The sequence below is a fragment of the Nannobrachium achirus genome (assembly GCF_963921795.1).
Source record: "Nannobrachium achirus genome assembly, chromosome: 22".
Taxonomy (NCBI): domain Eukaryota; kingdom Metazoa; phylum Chordata; class Actinopteri; order Myctophiformes; family Myctophidae; genus Nannobrachium; species Nannobrachium achirus.
Genome location: NC_137829.1, coordinates 41389631 through 41407130, shown reverse-complemented (window position 1 = coordinate 41407130; position 17500 = coordinate 41389631). Strand labels below are relative to the sequence as shown.

At 42.2% G+C, this 17500-nt stretch overlaps 1 protein-coding gene across 1 annotated transcript in view; it reads left to right on the top strand.

Moving 5' to 3' along the window:
• Nucleotides 1-17500, top strand: part of clasp1a (cytoplasmic linker associated protein 1a) — a 119183-nt gene that overhangs the window by 19218 nt on the left and 82465 nt on the right. The window contains exons 3-8 of the mRNA XM_080753603.1: nt 3874-3952; nt 5376-5482; nt 6500-6591; nt 8083-8158; nt 11113-11210; nt 12483-12553. Coding sequence (XP_080609729.1) covers nt 3874-3952; nt 5376-5482; nt 6500-6591; nt 8083-8158; nt 11113-11210; nt 12483-12553 — 523 coding nt within the window. The remainder of the gene's footprint in view (nt 1-3873; nt 3953-5375; nt 5483-6499; nt 6592-8082; nt 8159-11112; nt 11211-12482; nt 12554-17500) is intronic.

Genomic DNA, 17500 nt, shown 5'->3' with positions numbered 1-17500 from the left:
TGATAGGGGAAATTATAATAGTTCCACTATTTTTGACTTTTTTAAAATATATGAACTTTTTTCAACATGGAAACGATTATGACAAATAATAATAGACGATTATGTAATAATTGTGACAGCCCTAAGTGGGCTGCTGATCCAGGTGTGCCAGCGGTGGAATGTTCTCGGGTTGACTAGACCTCAGCCTTGTTGTTATACAGTCATTGTGTGAACTGTTTATGGTCTGGTCACAAACCTTTTTTGACCATGTTTGACATAGTGACTTCCTTAACCACTTAAAACATGTACTTATTTGACCAAAGAGTTCCTCAGGGCTCTATACTAGGAACCCGTCCTGTTTTTGCATCTGCACTAAATAGCAGATCTGACAAGCTCACGCCTCTGAGGCCATGGTTCTCAGCAGGGAACCGATGGATTGTGTACTCCAAGTAAGGGAATCAGACTTTACCCAGGTGAAGGAGTTTAAGTATCTCTGGGTCTTGTTCATGAATGAGAGGAAGGGGAAGACGGCGAAGGGGATCAGCCGGAGCCGGAGAAGGAGCGGTATTGCAGTCGTTGAATCACACTGTTGTGACGAAAAGAGAGTTGAGCCAGAAGGCAAAGCTCTCTATCTACCGAGCAATCTTCGTTCCTACTCTCACCTATGGTCATGAAGTGTGGGTCATCATGAGCGAAAGCATAAGGTCATAGCTGAGTGGCTTGTGAGCCCGCCTGGGGAACCAGAGCCCCTGGTTGTCGCAGGTACGATTCCAGGCCATGCCAGCAGTGTGTCGAAGTGTCCCTATTAATAATTTCTCCCCCCTTCCTCGCTCCTCTGTGGGCAGCACTAGGGCTGTCACAATTATTACATAATCGTCTAATCGCAATTATTTGACATAATCGCAAATATTTGACATAATCGCAAATATTTTGTCTTAATCGTCATAATCGTGAATGTTGAAAAATGTTCATACATTTACAAACACTTTCAGAAATAGTGGAAACGGCAGATCTACAAGCTCACAACGCGTCGCATCGCGACACGTTGTGAGCTTGTCGATCGGCTATTTCCACTATCAATGTTATTTTTTAAGTAGAAAGTTGTCAAATATGTCAGTAATTTCTTTGTATATTTTTTGTATATTTAATATACAGAAATGTAATTGTCAACGACAAAAACACAATTAAATCGTTAATCGTAATTATTTGTGTGACAATTAATCGTCATGTAAAATGTCATAATCGTGACAGCCCTAGGCAGCACTCAGCTGGGTGAAGCTGAGTCCCTTGGGATAAGCTAGGTGTGTAAAAGGTCGCGGGCTACAAGTGGCCGAAATGAGTTTTCTCAGATGGGTGGCTGGCATCTCCCTTAGAGATAGGGTGAGATGTTCACAGTCATCCGAGGGACTTGGTTGAAGATGGATGGATGGATGGGCAAGCTCACAACGCACTGCGTTGACACCCTTGCTGATGTTGTAGATGAGCTATTTTTTAACGTTTTCTTATGCCACAGAATACGGAGGTTAGCGTCCATATTATGGTTATTATAAGTTCACAAAGTGAACGATCAACAAACAAATCCTGAACTATAAGATCCTGGGTACGGGACAGAAGAACAAGCTGCACTCTAAAAAAAGAGTCTGCATGCCGTATCATGCAATGTCACCCAGCTGGGTGGTAATCTACTAAATGTCACTATGGGAGCATGGTATGGTACAGTGTAAACAGCCCTCACCCCTATGCCATGTCCCTCTTTCTACTCTCTTTCTACTCTTGTTGAATGTATTCTACTCTCACTGAATGTAATAGACAGCAGCATAGTACTGACACTGTGTGTGTTTCTATATTTGAAATATCCACATCTATGATATATTCTAGGTATTTCATAATTCATAATTAATAATGTCCATGCGTTAAACCATAATTATAATATGTAGCAGAAATGGCTGATCTACAAGCTTCCCATGCGCCACTTTGTGACAGATTGTAAGCTTGTAGATCAGATATTTTTGAATTTAAACGATTTTGCAAAAATAATTGTGATTATCTCCAATAATTGCGATGAGGCGATTATGTAATAAGTGTGACAGGCCTACACGTTGCCCTGATGAAATGACCCATCTGTAAATAGAATGAATAGAGAGTGATCTGGAGAGTGTGTCTTTTACATAATGTGCATATCGTTGCTGTTGGGCAGAAACCCAGTATGTCCAATCATGTTACTTTTCAGGAAACGGGAAGAAAGATAACCTGTGCTCCAATGGATCAATGGATGTAGTTGTGATTTAGTCCTGAGCTCTCGTTGATACTTTCCATTGATCAGATATTCACGAATCCCACAGAAAAATGGCAAAATCTAAAAAAATAAGAAAATAAATAGCAGATCTATAATCTCACAATGTGTCTTGTCGGAAGTAGGGATCGACCGATTATCGAATCGGGGGATAATCGAAGTCAATATTCATAACATTTATTAATATCGCAAAATATCGATATCGGAAAAAAAATCTTGGTTACTGATTTTCACCAATATCCTGCTGCGGAATACGTTTTTAACGCTGAAAGAAATATTACCGCAAATTTAGAAGACATATTACACAAACAGCAGTGTGTCTAAAGTGAAAGTTACTTCTCAAAAAGGAATGGCAGGCATTATATGCAATTATGCAACGTTTTGAGTCTTTTATTACTACATAGTAGCATATCGGTTGACCCCTTGTCGGAAGGGAGGGAAAGGGAGACCTTTTTAGTCCTGCGGTGGCAATTCTGTTTCAGCTTCAACCAGATTGATGGCTGCACAGATGGTTATGATGATGAAATACTGTATATGTATATGCCATACGTGTGTGTCCGTGTGACTCTCACCCCTATCCTGCATTAGGATTACAGAGAGTAGAGGTCAAACCAGCCAGTGCTTGCTGCTTGGTACATCTGGTGTGTGTGTTGTGTGTGTCTGCGCGCATGCATGCGGGCATGCGTGCATGCGTGCTGTACCTCTGTCTCAATCTAATGACTGGAATTCCCTCTTACTGCTTTTCAGTCCAGCAGTCTAATGAACGACTTGTTTACACCTGGTAGCTGAGGGCTTCCACAGATTGCATAACACAAGTCTAATGCAAGTTCACAGGTGTGATAGCGTTCAGATAAACCACAGTGAACACCTGAAGAGGACAGGATTAAAGGTTGACAAAAATCTAACTAGACTGCACTCTAGTCGAGGTGCCAACTTGCGCATTCTGCACTCATGGCCATGTAATGTATGGCCTACTTGTTCACCATATATAAGGTCGCACTTGTTGATGGTGACGTCACCAAGAATGCTGGTCCCTGATTGGCTACGGGCGTAAACACAAACAGATACGCAACCGAACGCAGTACTTGTGCACTCTGCTGGTGCAAGTAACAAGGTTATTCTGGGTTTGATATTAAAGCAGGGGTCTTCAACAGGGGTCCGGGACCCCTAAGGGGTCCTCATAGTCACTACTCCAAATCTTTGTGTGATAGAATCTTTTGTTTCTCCTTTTTCATATTAACCCCTTGAACCCTAGTGTCCTGATTCTGAGAACTTTAGCCAAAATCTACAAGCTGCTTGTAGATCGGCTATTTTCAGCTAAGAGGTTTGGTTTAGAGGGGAAAAAGAGCAGACTCAGTACAGAGTGAAAGGTCAAGTTTATTAAGTATTGACGGTTCAAGTGGTTAAATATCTGAAATTTACATGAATTCAAAATACACTGATGATGAAACCATATGGAATCTCTGAAAAGGTTGTGGGGGTCCCTGCTTCATCTCTCTCTCAACTAAGGGGTCTTTGGTCTGAAAACGTTGAAGACCCCTGTATGAAAGTATGTGTTCTATGTAATGTAATTCGTGGTATTGTATTGTGTTCTCCACCAGGTGGCTCTACTGGGATTGGAGCTGTTGTCAGCGCTGGTCTCCAGGTTGGGGGACCGGTTCAGATCTCACGTGGGAACAGGTACGAAAAACACAACATTTAGGACTCTGGACAGAACAGATACAGGAATTACAGTGTGTCAAAAGACACACGTTACTAAACCAGTAGTCTCGCGTGGCCAGACTGTTGCCTCCGCGATTTGGTCAAATGCTCCCAGCATACAGTCTGGCAGACGGAAATAGAAACGGTGAGTGCGAGATAAAGCGGATGTGACGCAACCGCTCCCTTAGTGCAGTAGCAATAACATGTCCTACTGGAAGCGTTATGTCTCCTTTCAACATTTCTGGGGGCTTTATTTTGTCTTTCTCTGGTGTTATTGGTGTCACCTTCATGATGTTTTCAAACGTTTTCTTAAACTATACACTCATAACAATAATAGGCAGCTCGAATGACTTTGTCTGAGCTATGGTGTTTCTGTTATGTTTCCAATGGGACTACAGTTCAGTGCAGCAGTGGCTACTTCCGATACTCGCCGTTCGGGAGCTGCTCTTCCAGACTCTATATAGCATTCGGAGATTGTGGAATAGTTGTCTGGCTACGCGAGACTACTAAACCAGCAATCTGGGAACCCATTGTCAAAGAAAAGGGAAAAAATAGCTGCCCTCTCTGTTTTGTCGTTCTTGAGATATTACTAAACCAGTGGTTCTCAAACTATTCTGGACCAGGAATGTTCTCGGCCCACTAGGGCTGTCACGATTATGACATTTTACATGGCGATCATTTGTTACTCAAATAATTGCGATTAACGATTTAATTGTGTTTTTTTTCGTTGACAATTACATTTACTGTTTGGCTTTTTGGTTTTTAAGTCTACATGGCAGATATGACACATAACCTAATATATACAAAGAAATTACTGACACATTTGACAACTTTACACTTAAAAAATAAGTTGATAGTGGAAATAGCCGATCTATAAGCTCACAACACGTTGCGATGCGACCCCCCCCCCCCCCAAAAAAAAAGAAAAAAATAATCATATTAGAACTGGGGACCGCTGACCCTGATAAGCACTTGGGATTGCAGGAGTTGAGGCATTACATTTAGTTTGACTCAGTTCTACAGATACATATTGTGAAAATATCTGATCTACAAGCTCATTGTGAGCTAGCAGATTGCCTCTTTTTTGTCAATTATTTGACCAGTTTTTTAGTTGATGACTTTTGATGCAGTAATGGTGTTTTTCTTTTCTTTCTTATTTATACATTTTCTTTTTTTGTATAAAAGCGTCTTAAAAGTCCTTAAATTGTCACTTCACTGTCATCTGGGGACCCCCCAAAATAATGTGGGGACCCCCCTGGTCCTCACATAGACAAGACAGACACAGCAACCACGCAAGTAATACATGTCAGTAAGATATATGAACCCACAAACCCTGCTCCTCCTGATTTTAGGAGGGATGTTTGAGTGTTTTACCTGTTCTGTGTGTGTGTGCGTGTGCCAGTTTTACCCAGCCTCATGGACCGGTTGGGTGATGCCAAAGATCAGGTACGAGAACAAGACCAAATACTGCTGCTAAAAATCATGGAACAGAAGACTGTTACGCCACAGGTGAACACTGCACACACACACACACTCTGACTCTCAACATCTCTACTTACTCTTAATGTCTCCAGTCATCTTATTAACCACATGTACCCTAGCAGCGTCCCTATTCCCAGAATGTCATAATGGGTGAATATTCTGCGAAAATTGGCAAACAGTCAGAGAAAATAACAGCTCTACAAGCTTGTAGATGGGCTATTTTCTGTGATGGGATTTGGCGTACCGGAAAAAATTAAAAAGAATGGGACCAAGTACCGAAATCCTGAGTGCATTACCCTTGGATCACAGAAGTATTTTGTCGATTGAAAATACCATAGGGAATTCTTAGATTGCGTGATATAAAATATGTGTTCCAAAAATAAACTAATCAGCCCGGTGAATCTGTCAGGTATGTCTGTGACTCATGTGTCATATCTGATATTGAGTTACATTTGATAATGTCTGTGTTTGAAGAATTCTTTAAAACCTTCAGTACTTTTAGCTCCGTCAGTTGATGCTTCATATCAATAATGAGTAAAATCGTGGGGCTGAGTTATTTTTATATGATGGGATCTAAGATGACCCTCTGGTATTTTCAGTTGAAATAATTACTCGATAGCGGCCTCTAGAGCAGTGATGTCAGCCTTTGGTTCTCTATATAGGGTTTAAGTGGTTAAACTCTAAATGTGCGTTCGAGCGGCGCAATTACATACGAAGTCAATGCAAAGACGCTCCGTCACCTTGGTATCTTCGCTCATCCTGGCTAACCTAGCGAGCTAGTGTTTTCTGGAAACTAAGGCAAACCAGAGCACAACACCAGTCATTGATGTCAATGGAACTTGCTGCCTCTCCGCGTCATGTAAAAGAACTGTTAATGAACCAGTACAAGGCCTGATAACGAAGGAAATGTATACATCGTAATGAAATCCATGTCAAATACTTTTGTGTGTGTGTGTGTGTGTGTGTGTGTGTGTGTGTGTGTGTGTGTGTGTGTGTGTGTGTGTGTGTGTGTGTGTGTGTGCGCGTGTGCGTGTGTGCGTACAGTACATGTGGGACAGGATGCTGGGAGGTTTTAAACACAAGAACAACAGAACCAGAGAAGCACTTTGTCAATGCCTCATCACTACACTCAACACGTAAGTCTGTCTTTCTGTCTGTCTGTCTCTGTCTGTCTCTGTGAATTAGCCATGATATTTTATTAACACTTTTTGGACTTTTGTTACAATGGAACTAAGACACACAGACTAGAGTGCCACGGTTGTTCTTGGTTTTGCATAGAAACCAGTTCACAGAAAACACACAGGAACCAGTTCACAGAAAACACACAGGAACCAGTTCACAGAAAACATTGACACAACAAACACATTTGAAACATAAATGATTATGATTGTGCAAAAATAATTGGGATTATCTCAAATAATTGCGATCAGGCGGTTATGTAACAATTGGGGCAGACCTGATACTGACCTGCTGAAAATTATAGACTAGAAATGTTCAGACTGCAACTCAAAATCATAGAACTCATCAGTTCTAATATTTGATCACTCACAGAGTGTAAAATTGGAACCAAATGGAAACTTACGGGTAACACTGAGAAGAAATCATATCAAATGGGGGTTCGTGGCCTAATGCATCTAAAACTCCTTGGGGTCCTTGAAATTAAAATGTTTCAGAATAACTGGATGTGGTTATCATTGAAATAAGACAACTCAACTTAACTAGTAAACTATCTGTCTAGTTTGCATCTCAACTATGTTCTTTCAGTTTTTATCTTTCCATACATATTTCTATTTCCATCAACTGTTTCCATCCCCACTGTTTGACATCCGTTATGTTGTTGCTTTTTTTCCAATGCCAATTCCACATTTTGTGCATGGCAAATAATGTTTTTTATTATGATATATTTCCTGTGCGTGTTACTTCGGGGTTCTTGTGACACCGTTTCATGAACACTGATCGGATCGACACATTTTCATTTGGTATTTGCCACAGTGTGGGGTGGCTCAAAGTAGCTTACAGAGTAGAGCAACATGCAATGGGCCTGGTGTACAAGATACATGCATTAGGTCTACACATCAAAGATACCCATGTACCTGACAAACTACTTCCTAAAGGTCAAGGATGTCCACGATCATAACACCAGGCAGCTCCACTAATCATGTTCAACCTAGATTTAACACTATAAAAGGCTCTAATTCGTTCTCCAGCTATACCACCAACATGTGGAACGCCCTTCCACAAGCCTTAAAGGAGTGCAAATCCCTAGCCTCCTTCAAAATTGGTCTGAAAAGTCACCTTCAGGCGGCTGCTACTCGAGACTTGTAAATAGACTAAGCCCCCATGTTTCCACCCCCCCCCCCCCTTTTCCCCCCATTTTTCTGCTTTTGTAATTGATGTTATCCTATGCAAAGTACTCTGTTCTATCCGTCTGTCTTTCAATGTTATATGAGTTACTTAAAGTAGTTCCTGTGTAAATAAGCCATAACGCTTACTAGGATCTCCTTTTATTTAGTTGACCTTGTACCAGTGATTTGTGCTGTAATGAAACTGTACTTTTTCCTTCCTTTTTCTTCAGTCAATCAATCAATCAATCAATCAATCAATCAATTGATTCTTTTTCCATGCAGGTACGGTGCCCAGGGTTTAACTCTCAGTAAAATTGTCCCCCACATATGTAACCTCCTGGGAGACCCCACCAGTCAGGTCAGTTGCCAAAAACACATTTACACTTACATTGCATGTAATTTGATCGTTTAATACAGAGACATAGTAGCCTGGCGTGGCCAGTCCCGACTCATCAGCCCCCTCTGCCGGGAGATACGCAGTGTGAATGATCTGTCTGAGCAACGCCAGGCTAGAGATATAGAACATTTAGGCCTAGAATTATTGAATGCTTTAACCAGTGAAAAATAGCAGATATACTTGTAGATCTACTATTTTTGAAAAAGTCGTGAAAATGTGTGCAAATCTTTGAATATTTTATGTATTTTCAAAGTGAACGTTTGTAACTAAAATTTTGCTTCTGGGGGGTCCCTGGAACTAAATATTTTGAGATGGGGGTCCGTGGCCAAAGAAATATAATTTTGGGGGTCCTTCACATGAAAAGGTTTGAGAACCACTGACATAGTAGTCTCTCAAGAACAGATTAACTGAGCTCCAGTTAACTCATTCAGAGCCCCAGACATTAACGGATTATAATGTCCAAAGTGCCTCCTTCAGGTCCCATTCACTTGCGTTGTCTTATTTTGAAGGCCAGAAGTCCACCACGCAATCACTTCCGGTCTGACGTCATCGGATCGTGCGCCGGAACCGATCCGTGTCCACGTGGAGTTGTGTAATGGCCGACCGGAGCTTTAACATAAGCGAGCATCTGCCTCCATCCTAGCTTCTAAAGTGTAGTTTTGAGATAATGGACATTAAAGATGAGATCCCCCGTCCACCTCAATGTTATGGATGGGACTATTTTGTGCTCGTGGAGCCGTGATGATGCGAAATCAGCGACGGATTTCGTCTCCGGACCGCCGGCGATTCTTCTCGGTAATGTACTCGCCGTTACAGTAATCTATTACTTTTCCCGAGATATCCCGTGAATGGCACTACAGATACTCGAGTACATTTCGCGAGACATCTCGTGAATGGCACTAGATGAGTTAAGTGAAAAGGACCTTTTCTTTGACGATGGCTGGCCAGATTGCTGACATAGAAACATAGGTTTTTTTTTTTTTTAAAACCTTAGAAGGATTCAAAAGACACTTATAGAATTTGGTCAAAATTCTAAATTTCACGATTTTTCAAAAATAGCAGATCTACTAGCTCGCAGCGTGGCACTCGGTGCCGTGCTGTGAGCTTGTATATCTGCTATTTTTGGAGCGGTGAAAGCGCTCCCAATAGACAGGTATGTCCGTGGGTATGTGGGTGGCTGGCTGGCTGGCCGTGTCCGTCCGTCCGTAGTCTGGCAATACCTTGAGTGGCCACACACAACACACTAGTTAAAGGAGGGGCGCTGTTTTGTGCAGGCCAGGCACACTCACCACTCACTCTCACACACACACACACACACACACACACACACACACACACACACACACACACACACACACACACACAGGGTATAGCTACTCAGATTCACCGCTCCACTTCGAACCGAGGTTTGATTTTATTCAATAGTTAAAGCATAAAATAATGATACACGATAATGTGTACCCGTTCTAATATTGATAGATAATATGGAATATTGGCGAGGCTGATCAGGATAACATGTTAATGTCATAGCACATCTACGAACTTACGATGAGTCATGTTGTGAGCTAGTAGATCTGTTAGTCCATTTTCTTTGTAGATTTTTCCCAAAATAGGGACACCAGAGTTAATGTGGTTAACTTCATCATGTCACCAGCTGTAATTAGGCAGCAGGCAGCTGCGTTGCAGTGACATACAAGCTAAGCATGCAGCCTGTTTGCTGTGTCATGGACCAGGGATGCACTGCTGGCCAGCAGCTGCAGCAGTCTTACACACTGGACACTGAGGGCGCCCGGTGGCTGCTGGGCAGTACTGCAGCTTCAGTACACTTGCCATCTGCTGGGTTCCAAGCCTTAAACTAGGGTTCTTTGGGGTCCTATGCTAGCCTACTGATGGGTTTTGTTATACAGTAGATCAGTGTTTCTCAAACTTTCAAATTTCAAGGTCTCCCCTTAAAGCAGAAATAAGCAGTTTTCTGCTGACATAAGCAGGAATCATGCAAATGCTTATTTTTATTTTTTATTTTTATTTTATTATATTCAGGCGGCTAACAATGCTCCCTAATAAAATCTAGTCTCTGTGGCGCTTCTAGGAGCCGCAGTCTACCTCCAAAACTAGTATTTTATCTGTAAGAAGCTCTGTATAGCAGCCCATTGGTGCATGAACCAGCCGACCGGGGCTAAAAGGATTGACAGACAGGTCAACCAATCTGAACAAAAACAAGAGGCGGTCCTGATTGGTCTGTTATTTTGGATGGGTGACCCAGTTTAATCGACCAATGACAGAACTTCTCACAGATAAAAATAATAGTTTTGGAGGCAGATTGTAGCCCCAGGAAGTGTCACACACACACAACATTTCTTTAGGAAGCATTGTTAGCCGCCTGAATAAAATAAAATAAAAATATATTTTTTTAAATAAGCAACTGCTTATTTCTGCTTTAAAGGGCCACTTCACCTCTGGGACAACCCTATCTTATTTTATTGTTGTTTGGGACACGATCAACACAATCCTGAGTTATGTTTTGTGTTTTTTGAGATATTTTAGTATTTCAGCATGTACTAGTGATGCGAAAACGCATCACTAGTACATGCTGAAATACTAAAATTACACAAAAAATAACTCAGGATTGTGTTGATCGTGTCCCAAACAACAATAATATAAGATAGGGTTGTCCCAGAGGTGAAGTGGCCCTTTAAAAATAGCTGATCTACAGGTGTTGTAGCCTTGTAGATCAGCTATTTCTGGCAAAGAGATTTGGTGTACTGTAGACCAAAAAAAAGCTGTCCAAGACGAGTACAGAGCCAACCGTATGGCCAAGTGTTAGGACTGGCGCTGTGAGTTTGAAGTGACTAAATCATTATTATATTCGTCTGCATGGAGGTGGTGAAGCTGAGACGTTGTGTTGTGTGGTCCAGGTGCGTGACGGAGCCATGGGTTGTTTGGTGGAGATCTACAAACATGTTGGAGAGAGAGTCAGAATGGACCTCAGCAAAAAAGGCCTCCCGCAGTCACGGTACGATTACACAAAACCACGCACGCTAGGGCTGTCACAATTATTACATAATCGTCTTATCGCAATTATTTGACATAATCGCAATTATTTCCGCAATTATTTCCTCACGCTGCGAGGCGTTGTGAGCATGTAGATCGTCTATTTTCACAATAGAACCGTGTTATACAAAATTCCTCAACTCTTAGTGCTCGTCAGGGTGCCGGGTCCCCAGTTAAAACATGATTATTTCGGGGGTCACGGCCTGAAAAGGTTGAGAACCACTGGCATACACTACCTGTCTTTGGGCATTGCGCATAGGAGTAAGCGACCTGTTATTGAGCTGAATTATTGTTATATAGTCCTGGAAATTGGGTTAAATATTCTGGAAAAGTTTGGGAAATTAATTGGTAAAAATTGTGGGAACCCTGTATCTCTGACAGGCTGGGTGGCCCACCCAGGGCTGCGTAAAGGGGGACACACACGAGCTGCGGACAGCGCACGTCAAAACAGCCGCCCCCGTTATTGTCAATGAACATACCCACACCGGCGGCGTCAGACGTGCCACTGTTCTATTTACCAGGCGTTGCCGCACGATGAAACATTTCCGCCTGCCATCCGCAGCCCGGTGTGTGCTCCCCTTAACTCATACCCCGCCATTTGCAAATACCTTCGTACTTTCATATGCCTCTGTCTCCATAGACTTCCATGTAATTCATAGTGTACTGATAATGTCATGTCCATGCCTAGATAATGCACCACGTGTGTGTACATTGCTCACAGCTTTCAAGCAAAAAAATCCGAATGGAAATCCGTTCAGTCATTCATGAACTAGCAGCCATTATGTTTTCCTAAAATGTAAACAAAGATGGCTGCCATGTTTGAAAGATGGGGTTGCTATGGGGGTTAAACATGCAATTTCACGATTGCTATCATGCCTACTACTACTTTTTTTTCAAAAACGGGAAATTCTCTGGATTGTCGGGCCTGGCAGGGAGGGACATTAGCATATTCTCGGGACTATCAGGCCTAGCAGGGAATGAGTTAAGTCATGGGTTGCAGCCATCAGGACCCCGAAGAAGCTGCAGGGGAGAAATAGTGTTTATAATTGATGAATGACATACAGTTCACCTTTTTGCGTTTGTCTTGATTTTGTGAAAGCTCTTTTGGAGGCGTGCTTTCCAAAAGAGAGGCCCCTCGACATGGGATTCTACACACATCTACTCTCAACCTAATGTTTGATGAACTGACTGACTGAGTCAGTTGACTGTTGTGTGTCTGTCTGTATGTCTCTAGGTTGAATGTAATCTTCAGTAAGTTTGATGAGGTTCAACGAGCAGGGAACATGATGCCATCTTCAGGATCAGGTGAGCTACTTGATTAACACTTCCAAACCCACCTCACACAGTGTGTGCGTGCATGTGTGTACCTGCGTGCGTGGGTGCGTGCATGTTGACCAGTGAGGGTTCTGGAGGCCAGGCAGCAAGCCTGGGGTTTGAGTAGATGAGTTTCCCCACAGGGGGCAGCTGTCTGCTGGGCTGATCAGATGTCATTCCTCCCCCCTGTAAGACCAGAGAGAGAATCTGTTCGGTTCAAAATATGCTTATGGAACTTCCCATCATGAATCAAAATACCTTACTACTGTCTTTCTTACTACAATGTTTACCAACAAACATAAGCAAGCTTTTTACAGCCCCAAAATACAGGAAACTGCACTTTACAAGTTAATCACCAAGAAAATAAAAACATCCCCTCTGCTATTCAGAGTTTAGCCATGCATGTAAATACTACACTATGTTATCATTATTTTGTATTTTACTGTTCTTTTTCTTTTCAAGTGTGCTTATGATAAACTAAACTAAGTCATGCTTGAGTACACCAGAGTTTATATTTTTGAAATATTCATTCATCAGTTGTTCAGTTTTCATTTCTGTGTAGTTTTAGGAATTGAGTTAGTTTAGTTTTAGTTTTTCAGTTATTATAAGGAAACCCATGATTTATAGAAGCTTTATGTGAACAGTAGGATAAAGACAGCAGCCATGATGGTGGAAAAACTATGCATTTCTATTTTTTTTTGTTACTGTAGTTTTTGTTTCATATAGTTTAGCTTTTTTAATTTTAGTTTTTATTTGGTTTTCTTTCATTTACCCTAGTTTCTATTTTAATTTCAGTTAAGAGTCTTAGAGTTAACTATAATACACACATATATATATACTGTATATCAAGGGTCTTCAACAAGGGGTCCGGGACCCCCAGGGGGTCCTCAGAGTTACTACAGGGGTCCTCCAAATCTTTGAGTGATAGAAAAAAAACGTCTTCTTTTTTTTATATTGACCAAGTGAAACCCTAGTGTCCATAATTCTTTAGCCGAAAATAGCCGATCTACCAGCTGCGAGGCGTTGTGAGCTGGCAGATCGGCTATTTTCGACAAAGAGGTTTGGTGTAGAGGGGTAAAAGAACAGATTAAGTACAGAGTGAAAGGTCAAGTTTATTAAGTATTGACAGTTCAAGTGGTTAAATATCTGAAAACACAAATTGACAGGAATCCAAAATACACGATGATTGTGCAGTCAAACAATGAAACCATGGAATCTATACTGCCCTAAAAAGGCAGAGTGCAGTAACTACATACAAGAATTTCACTAAAAAAATGGGTTTAAAAGTGTTACAGCTGATCAGCCAAATGAGATAAAGGCTTAAACGTGATATTACACTGATTGTATATCTGTTCTTGAGCTAATTGTTCACCCCCCAATATCATGAAGGCTAATTTGGGGCGACACAAATAAATTGGTGTGTCCGAAAACGTAGTTACTGCACTCTGCCTTTGTAGGGCAGTATAGTGGGGGGTCCCTGCTTCATCTCTCTCTCAACTAAGGGGTCCTTGGCCTGAAACCGTCGAAGACCCCTGCTGTAATATACAGTCTATAAACACTGCAGTAAACAGAGAGGTGTACTGGGTGGAGTGACATTGTGCCGTTGAGCCTGATGTCTTTCCTGAGGGGCTTCAGACAGAAGTGCTGAGGTCAGACAGACCTCAGCACTTCAGCACTCACACCTAATGGAAAAGACAGCTTTACGCATGCGCGCCGCGCACACACTCACACACGCACACACGCAGGGGCGTCACAAGGGGTAGGAAAGTGGGACTGAGTTACCAGGGCCCAAGGTGGAGGGGCCCTATAGTAACTTTAGCTATTGAAAAATAGCAGATATACAAGCTCACAGCGCGGCACCGAGTGCCGCGCTGCGAGCTTGTGGATCTGCTATTTTTTAAAAGTCGTAAAAATGTGCGCAAATCTTTGAATATGTATTTTTTTTAAGCGAACATTTGTAACTCAAATTTTGCTTCCGGGGAGGGGTCCCTGGAACTAGATATTTTGAGATGGGGGTTCTAGCTGTGGCCAAATACATATCATCTTGGGGGTCCTTCACATGAAAATGTTTGAGCACCACTGACATAGAACCATAAGTTTCTTGCACACATTTTCACGATTTTTCAAAAATAGCAGATCTACAAGCTTGCAGCGCGGCACTCGGTGCCGCGCTGTGAGCTTATATATCTGCTATTTTTCAATAGTTAACATTCATGGGGGGCCCGCAGTGAATCCTTGTACCCAGGGCCCAGAATTTGGTGTGACGCCCCTGCACACACGCACACACAAACACATTCTGTGTCTCACCGACTTGCTGTGAAGGAGGACGATGGTGGTGTTGTTATTATTGTGTTCATCATAATGACATCATGGTCTCATCGTGTCTCTAACAGCTGAGCTCAAATGAACATTTGAGTTGGTCTGCTTGTCTCACAGTTGAGATAACGTGGAAACACTGAACCCTCTGTATGTGTGTGTGTGTGTGTGTGTGCGCGCGCGTGTGCATGCGTGTGTGTGAGAGCGAATACCCGTGAGAGACGAGTTCACACTTGTGTATTTAGTCTTGCGCGTATAATGGATAATAACGTGTAATGAATTGAGAGAGAGTGGTGTTAAGACATAGAGCTCTAGACTGTGGGTATGAGAGGCGAACATGTCTGCTGGTGAGAGAGAAGGGGAAGGGAAGGGATGGGAGGGAGGAGAAAGAGATAAACAGAGAGAAAAACACTGAGGGAAACAGAGAGAGAGAGAGAGAGAGAGAGAGAGAGGAGAGAGAGAGCGAACGGAGGCAGTGTTCTGTGAAACAGTGTCCACTCGTCTCTCTGGAAGGAAGGATTAATATGACAGTTGGACAAGGTAAGAACACACACATGCGTGCGCGAGCACACACACACACACACACACACACACACACACACACACACACACACACACACACACACACACACACACACACACACGCACAGGCCAGTTTTAATAGTAAACAAACACCTCTATAGATGCTGATAAGGTCTTTAGGGAAATGGGTGTGTGTGTGTGTGTGTGTACACGCGTGAGTGCATTCTTGAATGCATGCGTGTGTGTGTGTGTGTGTGTGCGTGTGTGCGTGTGCGTGCGTTCGTGCGTGCTTTCATCAGTGAATATGCATAGTTTGCATACCCGTGTGTATTTACGAGTGTGTGTGCATGTGTTTGTTGTGTGTAATAGATAACATGAGCGTATGCTAATACTGTATGTTTGGACGCTCTAAAGTACCTGTTTGCAGTGTTTGGCCGATGACGTAATGCTCTTAGCATGACCGTGGGTTGAGGGTTCAGTTCCCTGTCCTGTGGTACTGTGGCATTCCATCATCAACTATCTGCGCAGAGAGGGTGTTTGACATAAACACATTTATCAATCACACAAATCTTATCAGCCAAATGAGCTTGTGAAACATCCCGCGTCATAACATCCCTAATGAGTTTGTTCATTCATTTTGCAATTTAGCTGCAAAAGAGTGTAAATGGAGCCTGGCGGACACACATTGGGGGACCACATTTTATTCAAGAGGCGAACCCCCTGCTTGGCCAGGGTGTGTTATTGAGCTTCTAGTGCTGCTTGCTAACCAGTAGGTGTCCTAGCTGCAGTGGTGTAAAGTAACTAGGTACTTTTACTTAAGTACTGTACTTAAAGGGCCAGTTCACCTCTGGGACAACCAGATCTTATTTTATTGTTGTTTGGGACACGATCAACACAATCCTGAGTTATTTTTTGTGTTCAATCTGTGTTTTGAGATATCTTAGTATTTCAGCATGAATGATGATGCATTTTGCATCATATGAGTCATCATGCTGCATCATATGATGCAAAATGCATCATCGTTCATGCTGAAATACTAAAATATCTCAAAACACAGATTGAACACAAAAAATAACTCGTGTTGATCGTGTCCCAAACAACAATAAAATAAGATCTGGTTGTCCCAGAGGTGAACTGGCCCTTTAAGTACAGTTTTGAGGTATTTGTAGTAAAAATGTAGTCACATCTGTATTAAAGTGTTCTATTATGACGAGAGCTTTACATAGCGAACAGGATAAGGAAAGCCTCCATGAGTATTTCCAAATTCCAACACTTTTACTTCTACTCCACTACATCTGGGATCCAAATGTTGTACTTTTACTCCACTATATGGTCGTCATACTATATGTTAAAACCTACATAAACCACTTTAGCCCTATTTTATACCGTGGCTATTTGAAAATAGCCGATCTACAAGCTCACAACGCGTCGCGAGCTTGTAGATCTGCTATTTTCAAAAAATGTTGTACTTTTACTTTTAGTACTTCAAGTACATTTTGATGCCAATACTGTTGTACTTTTACTCAAGTACATTTTGAATTCTGGACTTCTACTTGTGGCAGAGTACTTAGTATTGATACTTTTACTTGAGTAGAAAATGTGAGTACTTTTCCCACCGCTGCCTAGCTGACACCATGGCTCTAAATGTCTCAATGGCAGAATAGGGAGACCTCCCCCAACCACTGCAGATGTACTAGTTACACTATTAATACAATATACAGATAACGTTTTTATTTGTTAAAATAAGGGTCCGGCAGCTGTAAACACTGGGGACCTTTGATGTGTGTGTGTCCACGTGGGTGTGTGTTCCTTTCTCACACTCATTCCATCGTTCCATAACTAAACTTCTATTCATGCTTCTCTCCCTGTCTTCATTTGGTGGCTCTCTCTTCATCCAAGCCTGACTGTTGCCATTGAGGTCTTTTTTTAAAGTGGTACCATGAGGGCTGTGATGAACATGTCTAGGGGTCTATGTGGGGATCTTTAAAGTGGTACCATGAGGGCTGTGATGAACATGTCTAGGGGTCTATGTGGGGATCTTTAATGCACATGAGAAAGGGTATTTATAACTGCGGAGGAGGTTGCGTTTTTGGCTGTGTG